The sequence below is a fragment of the Balaenoptera physalus genome, assembly GCF_965194825.1.
Source record: "Balaenoptera physalus genome assembly, chromosome: 13".
In the NCBI taxonomy this organism is placed as follows: domain Eukaryota; kingdom Metazoa; phylum Chordata; class Mammalia; order Artiodactyla; family Balaenopteridae; genus Balaenoptera; species Balaenoptera physalus.
In genome coordinates this window covers 70366624-70388723 of record NC_138892.1, presented here as the reverse complement: position 1 = coordinate 70388723, position 22100 = coordinate 70366624, and the positions used below count along the sequence as shown (strand labels likewise).

Sequence of the window (22100 nt, the reverse complement as noted above, 5' to 3'; positions counted from 1 at the left end):
GGACATTCCATCCAAAAACAACAGAATACACTTTCTACTCAAGTGCTCATGGAACATTCTCCAGGATAGATCATATCCTGGGTCACAAATCAAGCCTTGATAAATTTTAAAAAACTGAAATCGTACCAACTACCTTTTCCAACCATAATGCTATGAGACTAGATATTAATCACAGGAAAAAAAACTGTAAAAAATACAAACACATGGAGGCTAAATGATATGCTACTTAATAACCAAGAGATCACTGAAGAAATCAAAGAGGAAATCAAAAAATACCTAGAAACAAATGACAATGAAAACACGATGACCCGAAACCTATGGGATGCAGCCCAAGAAGTTCTAAGAGGGAAGTTTATAGCAATACAATCCTACCTTAAGAAACAAGAAACATGTCAAATAAACAACCTAACCTTACACCTAAAGCAATTAGAGAAAGAAGAACAAAAAACCCCCCAAAGTTAGCACAAGGAAAGAAATCATAAATATCAGATCAGATACAAATGAAAAAGACATGAAGGAAACAATAGCAAAGATCAATAAAACTAAAAGCTGGTTCTTTGAGAAGATAAACAAACTTGATAAACCATTAGCCAGACTCATCAAAAAAAAAAGGGAGAAGACTCAAATCAACAGAATTGGAAATGAAAAAGAAGTAGCAACTGACACTGCACAAATACAAAGGATCATGAGAAATTACCACCGGCAACTATATGCCAATAAAATGGACAACCTGGAAGAAATAGACAAATCCTTAGAAAAGCACAACCTTCTGAGACTGAACCAGGAAGAAATAGAAACTATAAGGAGACCAATCACAAGCACTGAAATTGAAACTGTGATTAAAAATCTTCCAACAAACAAAAGCCCAGGACCAGATGGCTTCACAGGTGAATTCTATCAAACATTTAGAGAAGAGCTAACACCTATCATTCTCAAACTCTTCCAAAATATAGCAGAGGGAGGAACACTCCCAAACTCATTCTACAAGGCCAACATAATCCTGATATTAAAACCAGACAAAGATGTCACAAAAAAAGAAAACTACAGGCCAATATCACTGATGAACATAGATGCAAAAATTCTCAACAAAATACTAGCAAACAGAATCCAACAGCACATTAAAAGGATCATACACCATGATCAAGTGGGGTTTATCCCGGGAAAGCAGGATTCTTCAATATACGCAAATCAATCAATGTGATACACCATATTGACAAATTGAAGGATAAAAACCATAATAGAAAATAACACACCATTGTAAAGCAATTACACTCCAATAAAGATGTTTAAAAAAAAGCATATGATAACGCAATAGATGCAGAAAAAGCTTTTGACAAAATTCAACATCCATTTATGATAAAAACTCTCCAGAATTTAGGCATAGAGGGAACCCACCTCAACATAATAAAGGCCATATATGACAAACCCACAGCCAACATTGTTCTCAATGGTGAAAAACTGAAACCATTTCCTCTAAGATCAGCAACAAAACTAGGTTGCCCACTCTCAGCAATATTATTCAACATAGTTTTGGAAGTTTTAGCAGCAGCAATCAGAGAAGAAAAAGAAATAAAAGGAATCCAAATTGGAAAAGAAGAAGTAAAACTGTCACTGTTTGCAGATGACATGATACTACACATAGAGAATCCTAAAGATGTTACCAGAAAACTACTAGAGCTAATCAATGAATTTGGTAAAGTAGCAGGATACAAAATTAATGCACAGAAATCTCTTGCATTCCTATACACTAATGATGAAAAATCCGAAAGAGAAATTAAGGGAACACTCCCATTTACCACTGCAACAAAAGAATAAAATACCTAGAAATAAACCTACCTAAGGAGACAAAAGACCTGTATGCAGAAAACTATAAGACACTGATGAAAGAAATTAAACACGATACAAACAGATGGAAAGATATACCATGTTCTTGGATTGGAAGAATCAACATTGTGAAAATGACTACAATACCCATAGCAATCTACAGATTCAACGCAATCCCTATCAAACTACCAATGGCATTTTTCACAGGACTAGAACAAAAAATTTCACAATTTGTATGAAAACACAAAAGACTGCGAATAGCCAAAGCAATCTTAAGAAAGAAAAATGGAGCGGGAGGAATCAGGCTCCCTGACTTCAGACTATACTACAAAGAGACAGTAATCAAGACAGTATGGTACCAGCACAAAAACAGAAATATAGATCAATGGAACAGGATAGAAAGCCCAGAGATAAACCCACACACATATGGTCACCTTATCTTTGATAAAGGAGGCAAGAATATACAGTGGAGAAAAGATAGCCTCTTCAATACGTGGTGCTGGGAAAACTGGACAGTTACATGTAAAAGAATGAAATTAGAACACTCCCTAACACCATATACAAAAATAAACTCAAAATGGATTAAAGACCTAAATGTAAGGCCAGACACTATCAAACTCTTAGAGGAAACATAGGCAGAACACTCTATGACATAAATCACAGCAAGATTCTTTTTGACCCACCTCCTAGAGAAATGGAAATAAAAACAAAAATAAAAAAATGGGACCTCATGAAACTTAAAAGTTTTGCACAGCAAAGGAAACCATAAAAAGACCAAAAGACAAATCTCAGAATGGGAGAAAATATTTGGAAATGAAGCAACTGACAAATGATTAATCTCCAAAATATACAAGCAGCTCATGCAGCTCAATATCAAAAAAACAAACAACCCAATCCAAAATGGGCAGAATACCTAAATATACATTTCTCCAAAGAAGATATACAGATTGCCAACAAACACACGAAAAGATGCTCAACATCACTAATCATTAGAGAAATGCAAATCAAAACTACAATGAGGTATCACCTCACACCAGTCAGAATGGCCATTATCAAAAAATCTACAAACAATAAATGCTGGAGAGGGTGTGGAGAAAAGGCAACCCTCTTGTACTGTTGGTAGGAATGTAAATTGATACAGCCACTATGGAGAACAGTATGGAGGTTTCTTAAAAAACTAAAAATAGAATTACCATATGACCCAGCAATCCCACTACTGGGCATATACCCTGAGAAAACCATAATTCAAAAAGAGACATGTACCCCAATGTTCACTGAAGCACTATCTACAATAGCCAATACATAGAAGCAACCTGAGTGTCCATCGACAGATGAATGGATAAAGAAGATGCAGCACATATTCACAATGGAATATTACTCAGCCATATAAGAAAAAAAATTGAGTTATTTGTAGTGAGGTGGATGGACATAGAGTCTGTCATACAGAGTAAAGTAAGTCAGAAAGAGAAAAACAAATACCATATGCTAACACATATATATGGAATCTAAAAAAAAAAAAAAAAGGTCTGATGTACCTAGAGGCAGGACAGCAATAAAGATGCAGACGTAGATAATGGACTTGAGGACACAGGGAGGGGGAAGGGTAAGCTGGGATGAAGTGAGAAAGTAGCATTGACATATATACACTACCCAATGTAAAATAGATAGCTAGTGGGAAGCAGCTGCATTGCACAGGGAGATCAGCTCGGTGCTTTGTGACCACCTAGAGAGGTGGGATAGGGAGGGTGGGAGGGAGATGCAAGAGGGAGGGGATATGGGGATATATGTATACATATAGCTGATTCACTTTGTTATAAAGCAGAAACTAACACATTGTAAAGAAATTATATCACAATAAAGATGTTAAAAAAACCTATTCTTAGTTTGTTATTTTTTTCCACATATTTTAGATGGGAAAATAAAATACTAAATCTTGTATTAATACACGCTATGTAGCCTTGGGCAAATTATTTATCCTCATTTATAAAATTGAAATTATAGGTCTTACTTCATAGGTTTGTTGTGAAGATTAAATAAGTCCAATAATGGTAACCTTAATATAGTGTATGATACATAGTAGGCACTCAAATATATCAGCTATCATTATCACCACCATTACTCTTGACTTAAAGGATAATAGGAATACTTTTATTTTCACAGTCTGTGTTTCTAGATATCACTATGATTTATGTGCACAGGAGTGGCTGAAAACTGCAAAAAATGAATGGGGACCAGGAGACCACCCACTTCTACATGAATAGCCCAGAATGTCTAGCATTAAATCATTAAAAAATAGTAAGATATGGCTGACATATTCATACTTAACTTTTAGTATAAAGATGTGACAACAAGGCATAGATAATGTAAGAAATATAACATATTCAATGGATTCTTCTTAGATGATTGACTCATAAAATATGTCTACAAAGTCAGAGAATAGTTTGCAAGGAGAAGAGAATGGGGTCTGTTGTAAAAATTAGAGTAGCAGGTGTCTGTTTCCACATTTGTGGAAGATTAGAGTTTCTAGACAGTCCTCCTACCACAAAGAAACTAGACCAGTATTAAAAAGTACTTTTTTAATGAATACTGACCTCACATTGTACAAGAACAATCAAATCCCCACACCTCCAAAACCTAATATATATTCTCTTCCTGCCCATCTCATACCTATGCATGCATGCATACATACATATAAACATTTACACCATGGGCTAAATTCTAATTGGTAAGCAATGAATAGTAGGGATAGGAATTACTCTGAGGGAAAATACTGATAAAAGCAATATGATCCAGAGCTTCCTATAGGAAGTTTCAAGGTAGAGGATCTGATTCTGAATTCTCTGCCTTAAGTCAGGGACCTTGGTTAGTAACACCCCTTGGATTACAGCAAAAACAACTGAAAATCCTCTCTAGAGGAAAGCACACACTTTTTAAGTGGTCCACCACTAATCTTATGGATTAATATTAAGTAAATATGAGCTTATGATCAGAGATCACCAAACATACAAACCAACAAGTCAGCATAAGAGAAAGTTAGCAGAAACCACATATTTGCCTATCAAATATTTAGGATATGGGAATTGTCAAAGATGGTATATAAAATTACTCCAAATGAAATGTGTCAGTAAACATGAAAGGCAATTACAAATATAAGCAAATATAAAAAGAATGTAAACAAAATGAACACACAGATTTTGAATAAGAACTAACTAGGATATTTTAAATTGAAAAACATATGTTGAACTGGGAAATTCAGAGGACAGGTGAAATATCAGATTAGATGCAGCCAAAGAGAAAAATAATAAAATGCATGTTAGAGCTGCTTGAATAAAGCATGAAGATAAAAAGAAATAAAAGCATGGAAAACAATTATAATAAATGTACATGGACTAACTTTGGTAGTTAAACAGAGATTACTATGGATGTTATTTTTAAAATCCAATTATATGTTGTTTCCAATAAAAACACCTGAAGTAACAGGACATTGGAAAATTGAAGGAAAAGATATCCAGCAAATACTAAACAGGAAAAAGTTGGGCTAGCTATAGTATTGCCAGACACAGTACTTTAAACATAAAGCTATACTGACTTTATTTTCTTTAAAAAGCATTATTAGAGATAAAAAAAAAGTCACTACACAATTGTAAAAGGTTCAGTTCAAACTTATATATGCCTAATAAGTTAGCCTGAAAATAGATGAAACAAAAAATTTGAATACTGTAATTGTAAAAATTATAATGTAAAATTGAAAATGGAGAGAGTAACAGAGATATATTCATGTTTCAAGTAAGTGACCTAGTAAGCAAAAAATTAGTAAATATATAGTTGATTTGAACAACATAATTGGCAAGTTTGATTTAACAGGCATATAGAAACCTGTATACCACAGTTAAAGAATATACATTCTGTTTAAACATACATGAAACATTTTTTTAACTGACCACATAATAGACCGTACAGGTAATACCAAAAGATTTCAAAGAATGGGTATTGTATAGATCATGTTCTCCAACTACAGTGAAATTAAATTAGAATTTAATAAACAAAAAACAGTGTCTCAATATATTCATAAAATTTTAAATGCATTTCTATATTAATAAGTCAAAAAAGAAATCATGATGAATTTATACATACTTAGAATTTAGAATTTTAAATGACATGAAAAATACCTATCAAAATTTGTGGGACACAATAAAATGATACCTTCAAGTAAATCGATAGTCTTAAACAATAAAATTAGAAAAGAAAAATTCCTGGATATTATTGAGCTAGCAGTCAGTTTACATTATAAATAGAACAGCATGAGTAAATTGGAAAGAAAAGGAGAGAGAGAGAGCAGAAATTAATGAAATAAAAATGAGATTGAAAGCAAAGAGTTGATCCTTTAAAAAGACAAATGCAATAGACAATATTCCAGTGAAACTGGGCCATTATAATGAAGTGCAAATAGATAATATCAGAAATAAAACAAGGCAGAAGTATAGCTATTGACAGAACTTAAAAGAAAATGCTATGAGAATAATTTAAGCTAATTAATTTTACTACTACTAAAAGAAATGGTCAGATATCTAGAAAAACACACTTTTTAAAATACCTTCAAAAAGATTTCTTTAAAAGTCTGATTACCGTTGGAAAAATTAAATAGTTAAATATCTTTCCACAAAGGAAAGATGAAACCCAGATGGTTTTCTAGGTGGGCTCTCCCATGCTTTCAAGATATAGATCATTCCAACATTATATAAAATCTTCCAGAGAATGGGAAAAGAAATAATACACTTCCAACAAATTCTGTATGGTGAATAAAACCTTGGTATAAAAATTAGACAAATATAATCAAAGGAAGATCATTTCACTCTTGAAAATATATGCATGGAATGGAGTCTAGCAGTGTGTTTTAAAAAAAAAAAGGAAAAACCTTGATCAAGTTTAGTTTAGTGTTACAAAACTCATAAAAGGAATTCACAGGATTAAATTAATCATATGATCATTTCAATATCTGCAAAATTTTTTTAATAAAAAAGCATACATTTTTTAAGTCTCAGAAAACTATGATGATAAGTTTATCTGCCAAGAACCTATGTCAAATATTATTCCTAATGGTGAAACTGCACAAGTATTCCTTTTAAAATCCAGGAAAAAAGGCTACCATCATCATTTCTATTCAACATTCAACAAGGTTTTTGTCTTGCTTTAAGACAAAAGAAAGAAAAAGAGAAAAATGAAAGAAAGTTATAAGGACTGAAGAAGAGGAAGAATAATAGCCATAATTCACAAGTGATATAAATAACCACAGGTAAATTATAAGGATTAATTAGAGTAATGAATCAGGTGGCTAGATTTAAAATCAATAATCCAAATAATCTAATGCATTTCTATCAATCAACATCATAGACCATACACTAATAAAAGAGGTAAATGAAAGTTGTGCATGACCAGCTTTGAAAGAAAATATTATATACTACTGAAAGAAATTTTAAAAAGACCTTCATAAATAGACAGATAATTGTTTTATAATGACTTGACATGCTGGTCTAAAATTTTTATGGAAGAGCAAAGGTCTAAGAATAGCCAAAATACTCTTGAAGAAAATTAGATGGAGTTATATATCCTATGAATTATGATGATTTATTATATAGCTATAAAATTTGAACTAATATGAAATTGGCACATGGACTAAATAAAAAGTACTGATTAATGAAACAGCGGGATGATTTGCACGTGCCAGTGCAAACAGAAACTTTATATATGACATTGCAGATTCTAATGAAAGGAGGTGAACTAGTCAATGTGTGATCTGAGGAAACTGGACATCCACAGAGAAAAGGAACTTACAAAAGTAGATCCCTATTTGATACCACATCAAAAAAATTATGCCAAATGGTTTAGAGATTTAAATGTGAAAAGACAAATTTTTAAATATTTACAAGAAAACAGGATAATACACTCAGACTTTTGAGCTACAGAAGGCTCAGAAGGCTATAATTTCTTTAATAAGATACAAAATTGCTAAACCTAAAATTATAAATTCAGCTACAGCATACATTTTCACACACACAAAACAATTAACACTAAGAAACAAATTATTAACAGATATTTACAACACATATAAACCAAAAAGGGTTGGTATCAAGAAGTTATAAGAACACTAAAAGGCAGTAAGAAAATGAAAAATACCACAGCAGAAAAATAGGCAATGATTTTTTCATTTATTTCATTCCTCTCCAAAAAGGAAATATAAATGGCCAGTAAATATATAAAAAGATGTCCAAACTCATTCGTGACCAGGGAACTGAAAATTATTGCTATAATGAAATATATTAAATTTAGATTGGCAAAAATGAGAAATTTGAAGATCCTGGTATTAATAGTGATATAATCAAAACGAATGCTTACACGCTATTGATTAAAGGTATAAATTGGTACCACTTTAGAAAATAATTTGGTATATCTTATAAAGTTAAACATGGGCACATTTAATGGCATGCAATTCTAACCGTAGGAATATAACTTAGCTCTTATAATAAAGTTCATAATAGAAAACAGCTGGAATCAGCCCAAATATTCACTGACAGGATATAGATATGTGAACTGTGGATGAAATATTGTACAGCAGTGAAAATGCATGAACTAAAGCTCAAAAATAAGCATAATCAAGCAATTTCTTTTAGGAATATATACATATACAATAAAACTATTTTTCAAAAGATGGAAGGAACTGCCACATACAAAATTTATGCTATTAGTTACCTCTTGGGGAAGTGCAAGGGAGAGAATAAGGACTTAGCACAGGCCATAGAACAGTACCGATAAATTTCTAATTCTTAAATCTGGTGGTGGATTCGTGACTACTCTTTTTTTTTTTTTTTTTTTGCTTTAAATTTGCATATAAGTTTTTATGTACTATTTTGTATGGATCAAATATTACACAATAAAACACTTTAAATATGTCAAGCTCTGCATAGCACTTGATATTTAGAAATTAATTGGTACATAAATATTAGTTCTTATTATTCTTTAAAACTTACAGCAGAATCAAATAATAGTGACACTAACCATTAATTAATAATCAAAATGATTAATGTGTAAATTAAAAGGAAGGTAATCGAAACATCATTTTAAATAATTCAATAAACAATTATATAAGCTATATTTTATTTACCAAATAACTTACCTAATGTGTCACATTTCTCTCTAGCTCCACAAATGTCTTCCCTTAAAACAAAAGATTTTGAAGCATTTTCAGAAAATATTTTTGCAACGTGCAAAACAGAGATAAGGAAGCTTTAACTATGACATGACTATTACCCTAAACCTAGAGTAATGCACCATTTTTGCATATCAATAAGCAATAGGTGCTATATAAAAGTGATTGCTGTGAACAGCTGAAGCTTAACCAAGTTCAATGAAAAGCTTTCTAAGTGTATTTTTCTCCTCTCTGCCTTTATTTATGCAGTAGTATAAGTAATATACTCTTGATGTTTCAATGCCTTCATGAACTTCAGCTATTATTCTCAGCTGCAAAATAATGACGTTCTCAGATGTTACCAAGTTGCTTAAATTTTTTCCTTCTTACTTAGTCCTAAACATTCAATATGACAGTTCTCTAGTCTCCTTCCTCATGGTCTCCACTTACAGCCCTTTTCCCCCCTCCCATCATTAATCTGTTATCTTCAGTCTTTGCTGCTTGGCCTCTAACTATAACCCAGGGCAGAACCATGGATTGGTAATAGAATACTCTGTATAAATTTGAGTCAATTCTGCTTTAGTTTAGAAAAGAAATAAGCACATGGACAAAATGTCAGCTGTTTTACATGGACTAAAGGTTTTCATTTCAGGGTTCTAGAAAGCCAAAATTTCTCTGAGTCTGACCCTCAAGCAAAAGATTATCCCCCCTTGGCCAAGCAACCAACCAAAACAACGAACTCAGGATCTAAATATTCTGGTAGCATGACTGTTGCTGAAACAAAGATGTGAATTAACAATGTATAGTGGTACATGTAAAATGGATACTCATTTTATAATAGCAGCAGCTGCATATAAATAAATAGGTTTGAGAAAAACCCTAGCAAAAGCAGCCCAGTAATTAAGTCATGCATTTAGCATCAAAACAAGGAGCAGATAGATATTTTTAAGTATAGCGAGTCCAAAATAAATTCAAAGGCTTTCTTTTCCAAGCGATTGAAAGGTCAAGTTAGGGAAAAAACAAAACGTGTTCTCAGTTCCATAACTATATTAATTTCCAAGTAATCTTCCTAATTCTTACTCTGTCACTAATATAATAAGGAAATTATCTTGTTTATGTCAAACCATTACTTAGCAACCTAACGTTGCTAATTTCCTAAGGAATCAGGCCAGTTTTCTGGTCTGAAGAAAACAGAAGAATGCTTTCATTCAATGGTATCTTTTGTAATACAAGTTCTCATAGAACGTTTCTATGTATTATCGATAAAGAATTAACGTAAGAAGAAGTACTGGTGATCACGCAGGAGATAAAGGGTAAACAAGTGCATTGCAAGGGTTATTTCTGGAACTGTACCTAGTGATAAGGACAGCAGTATCATGGTGGGATGGGTGGGCATCGTCAAGAACATTCTGAGTTTGCTGCCATAAACAGAAGTTGCGTAACGTGGTAGCTGCATTAAAACTGATGACTGGTCCTTCCTACACACAAAAAATCAGCAATTCAACATTACGTCAAAACATTCATGGCCTTTTTCCTTCCAAGCCTGTCAATGTTTATGCAATTCATTAAATAGCATTTTCACAGGCAAATGAAGAAGTGGTATCATCTCTCCCTCATATCTAAAACATATTTCAGCAATACTTAAAACACTGTGATCAAAACAGATTCAAATTAGACCTTCCAATATTTGGGATTGAAAAACTAACTTCTGAAAATTACTATATTTTAAATCTTTCAACAGCAGGATTATAAAAGTGAATACCTGAATGTTTTCAACCTTAAATTTTTTAATTGTTTATTAATTTTTGTTACTTCCTCTGTTGTCATTCCATTTTGTTTCCATCACGACAGAAAAAGTTAACCTCACTCCTTTTCAAATCAAGTTTTGTAATATACATTTTTAAAATATCTCATTTCTAATAAGAGTTTCATGATCTCTCTATATATTCCTGCTAAGAGCCTACTACAGCTAGGATTACTGCTTTTAGAACTGTTTCTTACCTGTTCATCATGAATTATAACTAATTTTACAATTACTATGTTTATAAGATTTCCAATACTTGAGTCCTTGTAGATTGCTGCAACCTGCAAGGAAAAAAAATATAAGATTAGATGCCTAAAATGAATACCTCTTCTCAAAAGTAAATTGAAACCAGTCTGAGCCAGAGCATCAATTCTCCGATTTAGCTGCACACTGGAATCTCCTAGGGAGCTTTTCACAAATCCCTAAGCTCAGGCCACATCACTTATCAATTAAATCAGAATCTGAAGGGTTGAGGCTCAGGCATCAGCATCTTTTAAAATTCCCTGGCTTTTTAATGATTCCAATGTGAAGCCAAGTTTGAGAAACAGTATCCTAAATCTTGCTACTGAGATTCACTCATTCATCCGCAGCATCCGTATCACCTAGAGCTGATTAGAAATAAGGAATCTCAGGCCCCATCCTGGACAGGTGAGTCAGAATCTATATTTTAACAAGATCCTCAAGTGATCTGAACACGCATTAGAGCTTGGAAAATACTGTTCTAGATGATTCAGCAAAAAATTCACTACTTTCTGTGTCACAATCCACAATTTATGTGTCCACAATACACCATAAAAATAAATATATAAGGTTTACCTGTTCTTTTCTGGCAGTTTTACCTAATCTTTCTGCCATGATTGCATATTTTCAACTCTGAATATGCTTATGGTTTTTAATTGTTTAGCACACTAGAATCCATGGAGACAAATTCATCCAGAATCACACAAAGAGCCGTAGGAGAGGTCATGCTTCACAATCTGGTCTTTCATTCTCCAAAACTGGAGAATGCAATTCTAGGAGGTACTCTGCATGGGCTTATAGTGAAGGTGCCATCCAATTCACTAATTCATATCCTCATCTTGTAGCCACCATAGAGGCTTCCAGACAACAGGAGTGTATTCCATGGCCAACACCTCTGTCTTGCACTCCTTATTATATCCTTTAGATATAACCTTCTGGACCTGGGCCACCTGTGCCATGAAAATTGCTTCTGAAATGTGGATCACCATCTCCTGAACCACTGCCCAAACCAAGACAGCAGAATTGGAGGTGCTACTTCTCTTGTTTATTTAAATAATGTTCAGCAACTATTCCTTCCTTCGCTGGCTATAGACCCAGAGATAGGGAAGAGGACATGGTCCCTGACCTTGTGGAGCTTAAGATTCCTAGAAGTACCAGTGGAGCCCTCACCCTATCAGCCAAAGTTGCTTCAACACAATGAATAATATGACTGCTACTGTTGATTCTAATGCCACATGGAGAAGCACCAGAACCAGAGCCAAAAGCATCTCTGACCCTATAGGGTCAGCGTGAACTTAAATACACATTCCAGCACCTTTCCTATTGTTTTAGCTGTGCGGTCACAAATACAGGTTTGTTATCTTTATCTGCAGTGATGCCTTTGGTTCTAGCATTTTTTGGCAAGAGTGATGGTCACCACAGTGGAGTTGAGAGTAAGTACAGTTAAGACAGGGACAGGCAGATGACTGGCCATTTCAAGCTGGTCTGCCAGCACTGCAGTATTGCTCACTTTAAAATCGGAGCTGTGGAAATCTTTGGCTGAATTGATTAATATATATTTTAAAAGTTGCATGGAAAATGAAAATACATTGTAGAAAACAAAGTACACCCATATTTGTGACTTCAGAGTTATCCTCTGATCATGTGAAGTTAACAGTAGATGCTTTAACCAAGTCATATTACAAGGTAAACAAAGTACCTCAAAGGTATGCACAAAGGCTCTTTTCCTCTAAAAATGAAAACCAGTTGTGAAGACTTGTCACAGACCATCACGCATTGCCAGTAGCTCAGAGAAAAGAGCTTGGGCGCTGTAAAGTATCTAAATGGCTAATTTCTCTACTCATTGCCTGAAATATGTTGACTACAAATGACAATCTGGATATTGTAATATTAGCTATAAAATATATAACCACAAAAATGTTTTCAGTTTCAGAAGGAAACAGACATGGCACCTTTATTGAAAAGTGACCAACCTACCAGCTGTTATTTGGAAACATATCCTCCCAGTGTTCTGACAGTATGTTTTTAAATATATTACTACAACAAAATTTCTTTGAAATGTAACATTAGGGAAAAGATAATTCAAATTATTTTGTAAAATGGGCAATGTTATGAAGCAGGGTCCTTCAAATTAAACAGGCCCAGGTTCAAATTCTAACTGCCACTTGTTGATAATACCTACTTACCAAGCTGCTATAAAGATTAAATGAGATGGTGTACAAAAAGCATTTAGATCAGGGCCTGGGTCATAGTGATCTATGATAGCTATTACTACTACTTTCAGAAGAAAAGACATATGTTACATATAATGCTAATTCTAGTTCATTTGTTTCAAATTTCAATAGTTATCATAGAATGGCAAACTGAAAACAAAGGATCCAAGAGCACAGTTTCATACTTTCTTTCAATATTTATTGAATTATCTGTTGCCTGTCAAATACTGTGTTGCTTGCCTAATGCACAAATGAATAAAGCATCATCTCTACCCTTAAAAAATTCAGTCTTCCAGGGGTAAAAGGTATAAAAACAGATGGCTCAGTTTAAATAATTATTCATATACACCCAAAAAAAAACCCCTCAGGTTGGTATTTTGCTTTTACACTAAAATGGCATGTGTCTTCAATAAGGTCATGTTGCTCATTTAATTGTATGCACCTCCTATTGTTTTATGTATTGACCTTTATAATCTATATGCTCACACTCTATACATACATACCTTTTACAATATTTGGATATTTAGAGGTGCTGTTATTGAATAACTATTCAATTAAGCTGAATTGTGAATCAAGCAGATGAATGACCAGAAGGCCCACTTGTTACTTCAGAGGATTTTCCAATTAGCATGCACAACATGCTTCTCTTATCCCTAAAACTATGACACCATATTAGGTCACCATAATGGTAGAGTATCCATGTTTGCTACTTCCTTATAAATACATAATTAGAAATAATATTTATTGAATGTTTACTATGTGTGTGATGTGATCTAAGTTTAAATGTATTAATTCATTTAGTAATTCTCACAACAAATCCTATGAGCTAGAAACTATTGTATCCATTTTACGGATGAGAAAACTAAGGTACAGAGAAGTTAAGTAACACACTCAAGGTTAGGTGGCTGGTAAGCAACGGAACAATTTCCATCCAAGGCAGTCTAGCTTCAGCTCTGACTACTTTATCTGATCTTATAGAACTTCAGCATTCTACCCTAAGTATTTCCTAATTAGCTCTTGGTACAAAAGTTATTTCAGAACCCTGATGTGGGTCATGCCCTAGCCCCTGACACTGTCCTGCTATAGTCACTTGAGCATGGCCTCAGAAGTCCTACACAGTCAGGAGACCTGGGTTTTAGTTCTAGCTCTTACTAGTTACAAGCCAGTTGTCTAACTCTAGAAATGGATATATCTACTTTTTGTCTCAATACCACAACTACGTTGAGGCATTGAGCACCCTTGGTCACAGTGCCCTGGTGTGCTGGATTAGTATTTACCAGATGCTGTTGGGGAAGGGGTGTGAGAACATTGGTTTTAAAGAACAAAATCATTCCACAGTTTGAGAAAAGTTGAGTAAAAAAATTAAACAAATGCCTTCATGGAGTCTTGAATAGGCTAACATATACACACAAATATTAAATCTACAAGAGAGGTATTACATGCAGCATCTCACACAACTACTTGGCCAAGTCCTCTTTTCCCCTTCATGGAACATGCCGAAGGACGAGTATCCCATCCCAGACTATACTGTAGGAACTGCTAGATTAGATTTCTAAGGTACCTTTTCTGCTTTATAAAACCATGTAATGTTGTTAAATATTACTGTAATCACTCCACTTTAGAGTGCTATATATTAGAACTTTTATTGATCCAGTTAAAATGTATTCAATCTTTTATTCTTTTTTTATCTTTTTTAAAAATTTTATTTATTTTTTATACAGCAGGTTCTTACTAGTTATCCATTTTATATGTATTAGTGTATATATGTCAATCCCAATCTCCCAATTCATCCCACCACCACCCCCACCGCCACTTTCCCCCCTTGGTGTCCATACGTTTGTTCTCTACATCTGTGTCTCTATTTCTGTCCTGCAAACCAGTTCATCTGTACCATTTTTCTAGGTTCCACATATATGCGTTAATATACGATATTTGTTTTTCTCTTTCTGACTTACTTCACTCTGTATGATAGTCTCTATATCCATCCACGTCTCTACAAATGACCCAGTTTCGTTCTGTTTCTTTTGGCTGAGTAATATTCCATTGTATATATGTACCACATCTTCTTTATCCATTCATCTGTCGATGGACACTTAGGTTGCTTCCATGACCTGGCTATTGTAAATAGTGCTGCAATGAACATTGGGGTGCATGTGTCTTTTTGAATTACGGTTTTCTCTGGGTATATGCCCAGTAGTGGGATTGCTAGGTCATATGGTAATTCTATTTTTAGTTTTTTAAGGAACCTCCATACTGTTCTCCATAGTGGCTGTATCAATTTACATTCTCACCAACAGTGCAAGAGGGTTCCCTTTTCCCCAAACCCTCTCCAGCATTTGTTGTTTGTAGATTTTCTGATGATGCCCATTCTAACTGGTGTGAGGTGATACCTCCCTGTAGTTTTGATTTGCATTTCTCTAATAATTAGTGATGTTGAGCAGGTTTTCATGTGCTTCTTGGCAATCTGTATGTTTTCTTTGAAGAAATGTCTATTTAGGTCTTCTGCCCATTTTTTGATTGGGTTGTTTGAACTGCATGAGCTGTTTATATATTTTGTCTGTTGATTCGTCTGCAAATATGTTCTCCCATTCTGAGGGTTGTCTTTTCATCTTCTTTATGGTTTCCTTTGCTGTGTAAAAGCTTTTAAGTATCATTAGATCCCATTTGTTTATTTTTGCTTTTATTTCCATTACTCTAGCTGGTGGATCAAAAAAAGATCTTGCTGTGATTTATGTCAAAGAGTGTTCTTCCTACGTTTTCCTCTAAGAGTTTTATACTGTCCATTCTTACATTTAGGTCTCTAATCCATTTTGAGTTTATTTTTGTGTATGGTGTTAGGGAGTGTCCTAATTTCATTCTTTTACATGTAGCTGTCCAAATTTCCCAGCACCACATATTGAAGAGACTGTCATTTCTCCATCCTTCCCTGCTTTGTCATAGATTAGTTGACCACAGGTGTGTGGGTTTATCTCTGGCCTTTCTATCCTGTTCCATTGATCTATATTTCTATTTTTGTGCCAGTACCATATTGTCTTGATTACTGTAGCTTTGTAGTATAGTCTGAATTCAGGGAGTCTGATTCCTCCAGCTCCGTTTTTTTCCCTCAAGACTGCTTTGGCTATTCGGGGTCTTTTGTGTCTCCATACGAATTTTAAGATTTTTTTGTTCTAGTTCTGTGAAAATTGCCATTGGTAGTTTGATAGGGATTGCATTGAATCTGTAGATTGCTTTTGGTAGTATAGTCATTTTCACAATATTGATTCTACCCATCCAAGAACACGGTATTTCTCTCCATCTATTTGTATCATCTTTAATTTCTTTCAGCAGTGTCTTATAGTTTTCTGCATACAGGTCTTTTGTCTCTGTAGGTAGGTTTATTCCTAGGTATTTTATTCTTTTTGTTGCAATGGTAAATAGGAGTGTTTCCTTAATTTCTCTTTCAGATTTTTCACCATTTGTGTATAGGAATGCAAGAGATTTCTGTGCATTAATTTTGTATCCTGCAACTTTACCAAATTCATTGATTAGCTCTAGTAGTTTTCTGCTGGCATCTTTAGGATTCTCTATGTATAGTATCATGTTATCTGCAAACAGTGACAGTTTTACTTCTTCTTTTCCAATTTGTATTCCTTTTATTTCTTCTTCTTCTCTGATTGCCACGGCTAAAACTTCCAAAACTATGTTGAATAATACTGGTGAGAGTGGGCACCTTTGTCTTGTTACTGATCTTCGAGGAAATGCTTTCAGTTTTTCACCATTGAGAATGATGTTGGCTGTGGGTTTGTCGTACATGGTCTTTAATATGTTGAGGTAACTTCCCTCTATGTCTACTTTCTGGAGGGTTTTTATCATAAATGGGTGTTGAATTTTGTCCAAAGATTTTTCTGCATCTATTGAGATGATCATGTATTTTATTCTTCAGTTTGTTAATATGGTGTATCACAATGATTGATTTGCATATATTGAAGAATCCATGCATTCCTGGGATAAACCCCACTTGATCATGGTATGTGATCCTTTTTTTTTTTTTAAATTAATTAATTTATTTATTTTTATTTTTGGCTGTGTTGGGTCTTCATTTCTGTGTGAGGGCTTTCTCTAGTTGTGGCGAGTGGGGGGCCACTCTTCATCGCGGTGCGCGGGCCTCTCACTGTCACGGCCTCTCTTGTTGCGGAGCACAGGCTCCAGACGCACAGGCTCAGTAGTTGTGGCTCACGGGCCCATTAGCTCCACGGCATGTGGGATCTTCCCAGACCAGGGCTCGAACCCATGTCCCCTGCATTGACAGGCGGATTCTTAACCACTGAGCCACCAGGGAAGCCCAGTATGTGATCCTTTTAATGTGCTGTTGTATTCTGTTTGCTAGTATTTTGTTGAGGATTTTTGCATCTATGTTCATCAGTTATGTTGGCCTGTAGTTTTCTTTCCTTGTGACATCTTTGTCTGGTTTTGGTATCAGGGTGGCCTCGTAGAATGAGTTTGGGAGTGTTCCTCCGTCTCTTATATTTTGGAAGAGTTTGAGAAAGATAGGTGTTAGCTCTTCTCTAAATGTTTGATAGAAGTCACCTGTGAAGTCAACTGGTCCTGGACTTTTGTTTGTTGGAAGATTTTTCATCGCAGTTTCAATTTCATTACTTGTGATTGGTCTGTTCATATTTTCTGTTTCCTCCTGGTTCAGTCTTGGAAGGTTATACATTTCTAAGAATTTGTCCATTTCTTCCAGGTTGTCCATTTTATTGGCATAGAGTTGCTTGTAGTAGTCTCTTAGGATGCTTTGTATTTCTGTGGTGTCCTTTGCAACTTCTCCTTTTTCATTTCTAATTTTATTGATTTGAGTCCTCTCCCTCTTTTTCTTGATGAGTTTGGCTAAGGGTTTATCAATTTTGCTTATCTTCTCCAAGAACAAGCTTTTAGTTTTATTGATCTATTGTTTTCTTTGTTTCTATTCCATTTATTTCTGCTCTGATCTTTATGATTTCTTTCCTTCAGCTAACTTTGGGTTTTATTTGTTCTTCTTTCTCTAGTTCCTTTAGGTGTAAGGTTAGGTTGTTTGAGATTTTTCTTGTTTCTTGAGGTAGGCTTCTATCGCTATAAACTTCCTTCTTAGAACTGTTTTTGCTGCATCCCATAGGTTTTGGATCATCGTGTTTTCGGTGTAATTTGTCTCCAGGTATTTTTTGATTTCCTCTTTGATTTCTTGAGTGAGCTTGGGTATTTAGTAACGTATTGTTTAGCCTCCATGTCTTTATGCTTTTTTACATTTTTTTCCCTGTAATTCACTTCTAATCTCATAGTGTTGTGGTCAGAAAAGATGCTTGATATGATTTCAATTTTCTTAATTTACTGAGGTTTGATTTGTGATCCGAGATGTGATCTATCCTGGAGAATGTTCCATGTGCACTTGAAAAGAAAATGTAATCTGCTGTTTTTGGATGGAATGTCCTATAAATATCAATTACATCTAGCTGATCTACTGTGTCATTTAAAGCTTGTGTTTCCTTATTAATTTTCTGTTTGGATGATCTGTCCATTGGTGTAAGTGAGGTGTTAAAGTCCCCCACTATTATTGTGTTACTGTTGATTTCCTATTTTATAGCTGTAAGCAGTTGCCTTATGTATTGAGGTGCTCCTATGTTGGGTGCATATATATTTATAATTGTTATATCTTCTTCTTGGATTGATCCCTTGGTCATTATGTAGTGTCCTTCCTTGTCTCTTGTAACATTCTTTATTTTAAAGTCGATTTTATCCGATATGAGTATTGTTACTCCAGGTTTCTTTTGATTTCCATTTGCATGGAATATGTTTTTCCATCCCCTCACTTTCAGTCTGTATGCGTCCCTAGGTCTGAAGTGGGTCTCCTGTAGACAGCATATATATGGCTCTTGTTTTTGTATCCATTCAGCGAGCCTGTGTCTTTTGGTTGGAGCATTTAATCCATTCACGTTTAAGGTAATTATCGATATGTATGTTCCTATTACCATTTTCTTAATTGTTATGGGTTTGCTTTTGTAGGTCCTTTTCTTCTCTTGTGTTTCCCACTGAGAGAAGTTCCTTTAGCATTTGTTGTAGAGCTGGTTTGGTGGTGCTGAATTCTCTTAGCTTTTGCTTGTCTGTAAAGCTTTTGATTTCTCTGTCGAATCTGAATTAGGTCCTTGCCGGGTAGAGTAACCTCGGTTGTACGTTCTTCCCTTTCATCATTTTAAATATATCATGCCACTCCCTTCTGGCTTGTAGAGTTTCTGCTGAGAAATCAGCTGTTAATTTTATAGGAGTTCCCTTGTATGTTATTTGTAATTTTTCCCTTGTTGCTTTGAATAATTTTTCTTTTTCTTTAATTTCTGTCAATTTGATTACTATGTGTCTCCGTGTGTTTCTCCTTGGGTTTATCCTGCCTGGGACTCTCTGCACTTCCTGGACTTGGGTGGCTATTTCCTTTGCCATGTTAGGGAAGTTTTCAACTATAATCTCTTCAAATATTTTCTCGGGTCCTTTCTCTCTCTCTCTTCTCCTTCTGGGACCCCTATAATGCGAATGTTGTTGCGTTTAATGTTGTCCCAAAGGTCTCTTAGGCTGTCTTCATTTCTTTTCATTCTTTTTTCCTTATTCTGTTCCGCGGCAGTGAATTCCACCATTTCGCCTTCCAGGTCACTTCTCCATTCTTCTGCCTCAGTTATTCTGCTATTGATTCCTTCTAGTGTAGTTTTCACTTCAGTTATTGTATTGTTCATCTCTGTTTGTTTGTTCTTTAATTCTTCTAGGTGTTTGTTCTTTAATTCTTCTAGGTCTTTGTTAAACATTTCTTGCATCTTCTCGATCTTTGCCTCCATTCTTTTTCCAAGGTCCTGGATCATCTTCACTATCATTATTCTGAATTCTTTTTCTGGAAGGTTGCCTATCTCCACTTCATTTAGTTGTTTTTCTGGGGTTTCATCTTGTTCCTTTGTCTGGTACATAGCTCTCTGCCTTTTCATCTTGTCTATCTTTTTACGAATGTGGTTTTTGTTCCACAGGTTATAGGATTGTAGTTTTTCTTGCTTCTGTTGTCTGCCCTCTGGTGGATGAGGCTATCTAAGAGGCTTGTCCAAGTTTCCTGATGGGAGGGACTGGTGGTGGGTAGAGCTGGCTGTTGTTCTGGTGGGCAGAGCTCAGTAGAAGTTTAATCTGCTTGTCTGCTGATGGGTGGGGCTGGGTTCCCTCCCTGTTGGTTGTTTGGCCTGAGGCAACCCAACACTGGAGTCTACCCGGCTCTTTGGTGGGGCTAATGGCAGGCTCTGGGAGGGCTCACGCCAAGGATTACTTCCCAGAACTTCTGCTGCCAGTGTCCTTGTTCTTACGGTGAGCCACCCCCTGCCTCTGCAGGAGACCCTCCAACACTAGCAGGTAGGTCTTGTTCAGTCTCCTATGGGGTCACTGCTCCTTCCCCTGGGTCCCAAAGCTCACACTACTTTGTGTGTGCCCTCCAAGAGTGGAGTCTCTGTTTCCCCCAGTCCTGTTGAAGTCCTGCAATCAAATCCTGCTAGCCTTCAAAGTCTGATTCTCTAGGAATTCTTCTCCCATTTCCAGACCCCCAGGTTGGGAAGCCTGACGTGGGGCTCAGAGCCTTCACTCCAGTTGGTGGACTTCTGTGGTATAAGTGTTCTCCAGTTTGTGAGTCACCCACCCAGCAGTTTTATTTTGATTGAGCCCCTTTTACCATCTGATTGTGGCTGCTCCTTTGTCTTTGGATGTGGCGTATCTCTTTTGGTGAGTTCCAGTGTCTTCCTGTCGATGACTATTCAGCAGTTAGTTGTGATTCTAGTGCTCCCGCAAGAGGGAGTGAGCGCATGTCCTTCTACTCCGCCATCTTGAACCAACCCCCCAATCTTTTATTCTTTAAGTATTTGTTTCCCTGGCATATAGAATTCATATTGCTTTACCGTAGGTCTCATAAAATAGTAAACATTACTTCATAGATAATTAGCAGAAGGAAAAGAAATGGTATGAATTGTTTAAATAGTTTAAGAAAATCCTAGGCAAAATAAAGTTCATGCAAAGCATGAAACAAATTATGTGCTAGTAACTGACCAACTATTTTGAAATAATTTCCAAATAGTGCTTCAGCAAATGTTCATACATGGCATGTTTAGAGACCACCTTCTTTATTATTTTAGCCATTTTAAAAAATTAAGATAATTGACATATATCATTGTATTAGTTTTAGGTGTACAATGATTTGATATATGTACATATTGCAAAATAACCACTACAGTAAGTTTGGTTAACATCTATCACCATACATAGTTGCAATTTTTTTTGTTATGATAACAACTTTTCAGATCTACTCTCTTAGCAACTTTCAAAAATACAATACAGTATTGTTAACTGTAGTCACCATGCTGTACATTACATCCCCAAGAGTAATTTATCTTATAACTGTATATTTGTACCCTCTGACCACCTTCACCTTCAAAGTCATCTGTAAAGAGCTGATTTTAACAAAGTGAACACATTTTGCTTACAGAGACCATTACTCTTATCAGAAAGATGTTTTCGTTTTTGTTAGAAAATGACATTCTGCATATGCACAAAGTAAACATGTGCAAAGAATTAAGAACAGGTAGAGCACTGGGTTGAAGGGAAAGGTAACATAAATGGTTGAACATAAAGTACGAAAGTAAATCATTAGTTTTTATTTTAGTGTGGTCGAAAATTTTCCCCATCCTAAATAACATCAGTAAAAGCAACTCAAAGAATTGAAAGCAATGATATTAAGTCAGTGTAATGTAGGTTAGGCTTTCTAGTTGATAAGTGTCTCTAATAGCAACTGTGTTTTAATAAATAGGGCTAATTCCTG

At 35.1% G+C, this 22100-nt stretch overlaps 1 protein-coding gene across 3 annotated transcripts in view; it reads right to left on the bottom strand.

Moving 5' to 3' along the window:
- ADAMTS20 (ADAM metallopeptidase with thrombospondin type 1 motif 20) overlaps positions 1–22100 on the bottom strand; it is a 310626-nt gene that overhangs the window by 116668 nt on the left and 171858 nt on the right. For all 3 annotated transcript variants that reach the window (XM_082422521.1, XM_082422520.1, XM_082422522.1), the window contains 3 exons: positions 11009–11092; positions 10361–10485; positions 8996–9036 (listed from right to left, as the gene is read on the bottom strand). In XM_082422521.1, the coding sequence (XP_082278647.1) occupies positions 8996–9036; positions 10361–10485; positions 11009–11092 (250 nt within the window). The remainder of the gene's footprint in view (positions 1–8995; positions 9037–10360; positions 10486–11008; positions 11093–22100) is intronic.